Here is a 9,485-nt window from a genome sequence, read left to right as displayed (position 1 = left end):
ATCAAAATAAAATAATTTTAGTTAAGTAACGAGTTAACATAAAGTCCCTTTAATGGCGCTATTTTTTTGGACGCGCGATTAATGTGCGCATGTCTGCGGGCGGTGTAGTAGTTGATATTGAATATTGAGCACAAATGGACAAAGAAAAGGGTATTTTGAATGGTAAGTTCAGCTTCAAAGCCCTGCCAGATGGCTCTCTCGACAAGACCAGTTATTTATATGTACTGTTGCTGAGTTGAATTGTCACCGGAGGACGTCGCATCTCACACGCTGGAGAGAAGAGAGAAGGTACTGCAGCACCCCAGGTATTAATAACGCCTTTCTATCTGCAATTAATTACAGTGCTGCTAAGTGAGAAGAGAAACTGTACATGCTTTCATTTTAAGTCCCCAAATACCAGAAAACTCTCCAAAGACGCCAGTAAAAGTCACTGGATTTGTCACTGCAGCAACTTTGTAGAAAGTCATGGTGTATAATAAATGTTTCAGCAACAGTATATTATTGGTCACATGCTGACAAACTGTCGGGCATCATGAGCCAACTCAGTGTGCACTCAGACGGTGGGGGGGGGCATGCGCACTTACGCTCACGGTGGCATCACCTTATGTTTCTTCCCTGTATTTGTTGAGGAAATCTGAAAATTCAGCCATTTTTACTGAAGAAAATCTTACCAATTGGAATCATGCAGAACATATAACATCACATATAACATTAAGTGTTTGCGCCCTTCCTGATCTCTTTTTGTTTTGCATGTTTGTCCCACTTTAATGTTTCACATCAAATAAATTTAATATCAATGACAACACGGCTGTTTTTAAATACAACTTTTTATTAAGGGAGAAAAAAAAAGGGGAGGGAGAGCAATCATCTTTTCGACATAGGGCCATGTAGGTTTGGACCTTTTTTCTCCCTTAATAATAAGTTGGATATAAAAACTGCATTTTCTGTTCAGTTGCGTTGTCATTGTCTAATATTTAAATTTTGTGATTATCTGAAACATTTAAATGTGACAAGTGTCCCAAGTGGCTCTTCGAGTATTGTGTAAAATGTAAAAAATGTTCTAATACTAATGTAAAAAATACATGATATCAAATGCTTACTACTTAAATGGATTTATTTAAACCCTCAATGAGCAGCTACAAAAAATATATATTATAATAATATAAATTACAAAGACCTGTCTCAATAGACAAGGTCAAATTTCTAACGCAACATCAACAAAACACCACACAATAAAACATAAATGAAAATGTGCAAAACAAGGTCACAGTTGCGTCTTTACTAAAGATTGGCATTCAAAAAAAAAAGTTCCTCAGCTTTGAGGGGCTGATCCTGTTTCTCCTTTCTGTTATGAAAAGTGAGTGAAAACACCCTAATTAACTTTTGAACTACAACTTGGTTCTTGGTTTGTTAATTTAAAATTGGCCATCACTTCATCAAAGTAAAATAATTTGAATATTTTATCTCGGCCAGCGCCTCTCAAAGTGTAGACAGCGTAATAATTACACTCAGACTCGCCTCCAGCCTTCACCCTTTATCTTGCAATTAGGACTACTTGTTTAACTCATCATGCAACATTCTTCCATACACTGACAAGTAAACGACCGAGTCCGAAAAAGGCTTGAGTGTAATGAGTAGTAATTTAATGAACATGAAGAAACACTTACGTTTTAGATCCGGCTCTATAAAACAGGGCGAGATCCACCTCGGCGGCATCGCGCTTCGCGGTTGTGTGATTCATGGATACGTAGAGCTCCACTACGCTCTCAAGTGTTCTGCGGGAGCTCACAGTGCACATACCCCTTGTGACTGTTTTGGGGACGGGGCGGACCACTCAGCAGCACCTGCTGCTGCTCAGTAAGAACACAATTTGCAGAATAATACGTGCTCTCACTTTTAAGTCCCCAAATACCAGAAAACTCTCTGACGCCACAAAAAGTTGCTAGATTTGTGTTTGACCCCGCTCCTCCCCTAAATTGGAGAGGCTAACTCGTCAGCTCAGTAGCTTGCTATGCTAGCGGCGGCCATCCCTGCAGTTATCACATAGCCTGCGCAATGTGACGTAAACAAAGAATGCTAAGACCCATATAAACAGGTTTTCTACGCTCTAACTACGAAAATCTTCCATTTATTAATATTGAAGCCTACTTTGTGGAAATTTACTAATCGCGGTCGGGTCTGGAATCAGTTAACCGTGATAAACGAGGGATGACTCTATACTGTATGTACTATGTACTTCATTTTCATTAGGTTCGGGTATGCTGGAGCCTATCCCAGCAGACTTTTGGGCGAGAGGTCTCCACTGGTCACCAGCCAATGGTAGGGCACACATAGACAAACAACCATTCACACTCACATTCATATCTATGGACAATTTAGAGTCACCAATTAACCTAAAATACATATTTTTGGAGGAAACCGGAGAAAACCCGCGCCCACACGAGAAGAACATACAAACTTCACACAGAGATGTCCAATGGAGATTCGAACCCAGATCTTCCAGATCACCTGACTGTGTGGGCCCCCGTTTACCCGTTTTTGTTCAGTCTTTTCTTTGGTCTTCACCGCATAAGCTTTAAATCTATTGTTACACAATCCCTATTCTTTTCTCTCCCTATCAGAAAATGGTGACACCTAAGAGACAGATATGGAGTAAGTGTAGGATTAAATAAGCTCTGCTTCTTCCGACTCCTTTTCAGACATGTTGACTGGTGTAAATGTAATCATCTGATAATCATGTATCAAAATGGCCCTCGGTGGAAAAGGTTTGAACACCCCTGCAATAAAAGGAAAACAAAAGTGAGTATGCATCAACAGTTTTATTTGGTCACTGTAAGGGACAAAGCTCCTTGCTGGGATCCATCCAGACGGGCTGTGGCAACTTCAGGCACTTGACTTGAGATGCAAACTCCTCCTCCTCTGTGGGATTCAGCTTTCGCCTCTTGCTCAGCAGGTAGAGGTCGGTGGTCGTGTGGCTCAGCGCGTCCACGTCGAAGCGAAACAACACACAGTCCGGACAGGAGGTGATAAGGAAGGTGGCGGTGAAGACATAGTGCTTCCCCTTCAGTGTCATGACGTGGCCTTCCGAGGTGGCGTTGAGGGGGTAAGACCGGCACACATCTCCGAAGCGGTTGGCTTGGACGTAGGTGGAGTTGAAGCCGTGGAACGTGATGCTGTCTCTCTGCTTGAGGACGCTTTCATCCACCGATCTGTTCAAACTGCCGGCGACCAAGGCCCACGTTCCCTCCACATGGCCGACATCCGTTCCAACCAGCGGCCTGATCAGGTCTTCACATGTCTGAGGAAGACAAGCGCCCGCATCGAGAAGGCTGAGGACTGTGATGGCGCACACGACCAGAATCATTCTGAGCTGGTTTTGTCACACTGGTGATGCCCACAGGAACTGCTGCTTTTATAGAGGGGGAACAACGTTTCAAAGTGCAGAAACCAGACGGACCAGACGACGCAGCACTCTCGTTGAATGATTCACAGATATCAAAAACAGAACAACAAACAAAGACAAAAATCAGTTAGGTGCCAAATATGAAAGGTCTCTTGCAAAGACGCTTCAGCTTTTCTTTTTTTTTTAATTGAAATGAAGAGTCATTTTTTTCTTGTGGAGAAAATTTACCGGATGGACCCAAATATTAAGATGACCCTCAATATAAGATCAACCTTCTTTTTCAAGACCAGTTTTTGGGAAAAAATATTTCAAAGACAAAAAAAAAATGGTTTCAATCATATTTCAGTATCAGTGAAGTAAATGTATCAAATACAAGACAACCCTGAATATAAGACAACCCCCATTTTTCAACACACGTTTAAAAAAAACATCAACAAAAGAGCAAATACATTTTTTAAATGTTTTAACATCAGTGAAATAAACATTTTAACTCAAATGTAAGACAACCCCTCTTTTTCAAGACCCATTTTTAGAAAAAATGTTATGAAAAAAAAAAGACAATACACATTTTTAAAATCATGTTTCAGTATTAATGAAATTCACATTTTGACCCAAATATAAGACGACCTGTTTTTCAAGACACGTTTTTGGAAAGAAAAACAAAATTTATCTTTTAAATCATGTTTCAATATTAGTGAAATAATAATTTTTGCCCAAATATAGGATAAGATGAGCCCTATTTTCAAGCCTTGTTTTTAGAAACAAATATATTGAACACAAAAAAAGAAAAAAAAGATCTTTTAAATGATCTTTTTATGTATCAATATACGTGAAGTAAACCAGTATTCTCCTAAATATAAGACGACCTCTCTTTTGAAATACACTTTTTTCATTTAAGACGAAAAATAAAAAAAAAAAATCATGTTTCAATATCAGTGAAATAAACATTTTCAGCCAAATATAAGAGATCCCCGAATATACGACAACCCCTTGTTTTCATGACACACTTAGAATAAAATGTTCAGACAAAAAAAGGACAAAATGTATCTTTTAAATCATGCTTCAATATCAGTAAAATAAACATTTTGACGTCATAAGCCCAATTTGAATATAAGACCGCCCCTTGTTGAAAGACACGTTTTTAGAAAAAAATAAAAAGAAAAAAATTAAAATGTATTGACCCAAGTATAAGACAACCCTGAATATGAGACCATATATATATATATATATATATATATATATATATATATATATATATATATATATATATATGTATATATATATATACACATACATACACATACATACTGTATATTGAAGACAAAAGACACAATCTTTTAAATCATGTTTCGATATCAGTCAAATCAACATTTGAACCCAAATATAAGACTGTTTAAGGCTAAAAAGAAAAACTTTCTCTTTTAAATCATGTTTCAATATTAGTGAACGTATTGATCCAAACATAAGACGACACCGAATGTATGACGACTCCTCTTTTTTCGAGACCTGTTTTTAGAAAACAATATTTTTATAAAAAAACACCCAAAATGAATCTCTTAAATCATGTTTCAGTAACAGTGAAATTAACATTATGACCCAAATATAACAACCCTAAACATAAGATGATGCTACTTTTTCAAGACTTGTTTTAAGAAAATAAACATTTTTCACACACAAAAAAGACAAAATAACTGTTGCAAATCATGTTTCAATATCAGTAAACGTATATATGCAACTATAAGAGAACCTCAAACATAACACGACTCCTCTTTTTCAAGACCCGTTTGGGGATTATAAATATTTTTCACACAAAAATGACAAAATACATGTTGTAAATCATGTTTCAATATCAGTAAACGTATTTATGCAAATATAAGACAATCTCAAATATAAGACGACTCCTCTTTTTCAAGGCCCGTTTTTGGAAACAAATATTTTTAAGACAAAAAGTCAAACTTGATCTTTTAAACCATGTTTCAATACCAGTGAAATAACTGGTAAAAATATATAATATTTCTTAATGGCTGTACAGTTGATGACTCTGCATCATTGATCACCATTATCTTAAAGTTAGCATCATACCTCCTCTGTGGTTTTCTGACTTGCTGGCAACTTGAGACTTTTTTCCCAGCAGGTTGTAGTCGTGCATGCATCTCTGCAGGTGACCCGTGTGTGTGAGTGGCAGGAAGAAAAGCTCTGACTTGCTCAGGAAAAAGTTGTTTGGCGCCACCTGTTGGTTAGCTGAGCATGTGTAAATGTCCAGACCTAGAACATGATGAATACTTAACTGGATGTGGAACGTGCGATGTTGTCAATATTGGTTTAAAAGTCCACAAGTGGGGAAAAAAGCAGCATGGAATGAAGTACAGCAAACAATATATGTCAAACGCCACTTTAATCATTAAACCAGTCATTGCAAAATACTCTTACAAGCTCAAACCTACTTTCTGTATTCAGTATAAATATGCATGGACAAGAAGCTCTTCAATCTGGTTAAATAAAAATAAAAAATCATTAAATGAGATATTGAACCACAAGTGTCAGTGGTGTACACTTGGGTTTTCATATGAATGAACAGATGCTACCTGTATTATCAAGTAATCCCACATATTTGGGCCCTCTTTCTTAAAAAAGACATCTAGTCATTCCAAATCTATTCAATAATTCATCTTTTAAGTCACTTAATTAGAAAAATATTCTCTCTGAACCGCTCAGCATCATCTTAAGCAAAAATACTGTATTTACATTAAGATGAATCATATGTGTACATCAATTCACTGATGATAAAATACGTTTTTCATCTCACTGCATCTGAAATGTGCCCTGCGATTGGCTGGCGACCAGTCCAGGGTGCACCCTGCCTCTCACCCAAAGGTCAGTGGGGTTAGGTTCCAGCATACCCTAGTGAGGACAAACGGTGTAGAAAATGACATGCACTGAATACATGCTGGGCAGGTATGCCCAACAGGAATTGAAGAATTTGAGGAGTAAATCCCTCCCCGATAAAAAAAAAAAAATCAACACTTTCATTGGGTGGACAGTGTGCAGAGAAAATGGGAGCACAAATGTTAACAAAAATGTAACTACAACACCTTTTTGCCTCCCAAATACATACACAATGAGTACACAATGAGTCAAAAGTTTGGACGCCCAGCATGAGAATGTGTGTCCAAACTTTGGGTAACATCATAAACCGTATTTTATCATAGTGCCATTAATGGAACCCTAGGACAATAAAAGTAAAAAAGCAAAAGTAGTAGTAGTAGTAGTAGTAGTAGTAGTAGTAGTAGTAGTAGTAGTAGTAGTCCTTTCTTCATGAGCATGCCTGTGAATATTCTCATTCATCCATGACACTGAAACAGCCCAGCCACCTTGGCTTCAGGTGGGTCCATGATCATCGTTACATCAGAATGGAATGCTCACGAAGGTCATACCACTCACGACTGTCATTGGCTGGCAGAGGCCCCACTCCATTTTATCTTAACGATGGTCATTTGATGCCTCAAAAGAGTGACACTCTTGTCTGGACATGCCTCTTCCTTTAGAGGATAAATACTTTGGATCTTGCCAACTCCTCAGACTAAAGCTGTCCTATCGAGTCAGGCTAGTGTTTGTCCCACCTAGTAATTGAGCATGAACTGATGAAGCCTGCTAGGATGAGAGGCGACACGTCTTCTAAGGCAACCTCAACAGTCCAGTTGCAATCGATTCAATGCCATGAGAACTATGAGTGAGCACCACACTAACAACTGTGACACGTTCTCTGAACCTGCTGACTACAAACCAGGCAAGGGAGTCAACATTTAAAGCTGATGTGCACTCAAAACGTGATTTTTTTCGCCGCAAAAACATAAAAAATAAAAATAACTGTACAATGTTCACGAAAAACAGTAGTAAATGAACCCTTGCACTCACCGACACACGTCAGTGATAAATCGTGATGTTTGGGACACCACATGATTTTTTTCGATATGTTTTATTCACGCTGGATAATTTGGCTCCATAACTAAAGCCTAGCTTCTTGCTTTGCAGCTGATGTGTGTTAGAAGCACAACAGAAGGCGTTCAAGGCGCTTCCCACTCTAATTAGCGAGTGCAACGGCGGAGGACACAAAAAGTAACAACTGTTATTGGATTTCCAAAGTTGCTGCACTTGGTCAACATTATACGTGTAGTGCATATTTTGCCAACAGCACATTCACTGCAAATCATTTTACAGGATGCAATTATAGTTCATATCAGAGCCACTCAACAAAACCAGGATATTCCTGCAGGGTTGTTTTTTTGGTCCTACCCCTTTACCCCACCAATATCCAGGATTAAATCATCAGTCAAGAAAAGCCCAAACGTGATCTAAGATTCATTTTATCATCACTGTACCGCAATGATGTACCAATTACAACCATGGATTTTGCATTTCACCTACAACTAACAATTTCAAGATATACTGTACATAGAAGACCCTTGTAAAGATTTATGCAGGTTCAGAGAACGTGTCATATTTTGAAAAAAGAAAAAAGTACAGCTTCAAATTGGTCATTTTAAAAGGGGCGGGGTCGAGTGACCTCATGTACTCAATACATATGAGTCTAAAAAGCTATTTTTAAAGAGTGGAATGCGGTTATAATGACAATATTGTTATTGAACTTATACCGGCAGCTAAATAAAAGTGTTGTGTCTATATTTTTGATGACTATCCAGATTTACATGACAGAGCAGCACTCGCAGCTTTTCTTTTTAGGTGCCTGTATCGCCTCTCCTCGTGTTCCTGTGCCAGCCGGCTGGCTATCGGCGGCCTCCCCCTTCTGTATGCTGGGAGCTTTGACCTCCTCCAGGAGGGGTTCCTGCTCGCCGGGTTCCGACTCGGTCGTGTGGTTCTCCTGAGTATCGCTCAGGGGAACCTCGTGGAACTGAGAGGCCTTGGCGATGCTGTGGTCCGAGGCTTTTAAGGAAGACGTGCCAGCTGCTTCAGTTGCTGCCGCTGGGATTTCTCCTTCGGCTTGTGGAGCATCTGAAGGTGGTGACTCAGAGTAGACCGGCACAGGGGCCACTGGAGGGCCCTGTTGAGGGATGGCTGTTGATTGCATCACCACCACCGATGCTGGACCTTCCATTTGGTTGTCCTCACACTCCCCATCCTCATTTGTTCCTGTTTGCTCCTCTGCATGAGTCTCATTCTTTACTGATTCAAAGGAAGCTTCCAGAGATACTTTCACCTCCTCAACTGTCTCTCCTGCTGATTTTGGAATTTTTGGGGGGGTTTCCTCTGACTGCTGCTCCTCTTGTTGTGCAACATCTTCCTCCTCATCATCCGTGATGATGACGCGCTCTGCTCTCATAACCACGACCCCTTCATCCAGCTCCGTGTGGCTCAGAGTTGGCACGTTAACAAGCAGACTCGACCCACAGTTCTCCCCACTTGGTCCATTTGTGGTGCTGGCCTGAGAGTTCCACAACTCCAAAGCGCCATCATGTTGTCTGACATGTCCTTCCAAGTCTCCGCTGCCATTGACAAATGCGTCTTCATCCCGCGGTGAGGTTTGGCCCGCCTTCACGTCAGCGTGAACTTTCCCTGAAGATATGACTTCAATTAATCTCCTTCTCATTAGAGCATTAAATATTAGATTATGACAAGATGGTGCTCATCATCGTTTATTATGCTCATTTCATTAGCAATCACATCCTTGGGGATGATTGTGTTTTATCGCTTCACTGCAATTAGACTCTGCTTTGCCAACAGTACGTCAGGAAAACTAATTTCTCATTTTTATGCGGAAACCTTTCTTTCCAACGCCCTCAACGTTGGAGACTGACCAACATTTTTGTGAAAAATAACATCTTAAAAGTCGCACAATAAAAGAGTGATGATGACCATAGAACTGTGCACTGACTGCTAAGGACAATATGGCTACAAGTCCACATCAATCGATTAAGAAGTATGAACCTCGGTGAGTCTCACAACCCGGATTCCTGCAGTAATAATATCCCTTTGGGAGTATTTCTTTTTAAATACACAGTGGTAAACTTTGGTTTTTTTTACACTTGTACACCAGAATGTTAAAAAGCTGGGTCAGATTTTTTTG

The 9,485-nt window shown here is 39.5% G+C and overlaps 1 protein-coding gene across 1 annotated transcript in view; it reads right to left on the bottom strand.

Moving 5' to 3' along the window:
• Positions 1 to 5,677: 5,677 nt before the first annotated feature.
• The window catches only part of palm3 (paralemmin 3), a 63,549-nt gene continuing 59,741 nt past the window's right edge, over positions 5,678 to 9,485 (bottom strand). The window contains exon 8 of the mRNA XM_054778140.1: positions 5,678 to 8,974. Coding sequence (XP_054634115.1) covers positions 8,106 to 8,974 — 869 coding nt within the window. The 3' untranslated portion in view covers positions 5,678 to 8,105. The remainder of the gene's footprint in view (positions 8,975 to 9,485) is intronic.

The sequence above is a fragment of the Dunckerocampus dactyliophorus genome, chromosome 6, assembly GCF_027744805.1.
Source record: "Dunckerocampus dactyliophorus isolate RoL2022-P2 chromosome 6, RoL_Ddac_1.1, whole genome shotgun sequence".
Taxonomy (NCBI): Eukaryota; Metazoa; Chordata; class Actinopteri; order Syngnathiformes; family Syngnathidae; genus Dunckerocampus; species Dunckerocampus dactyliophorus.
The sequence above is the reverse complement of the archived record's forward strand: the minus strand, read 5'-3'. Positions and strand labels throughout refer to the sequence as shown.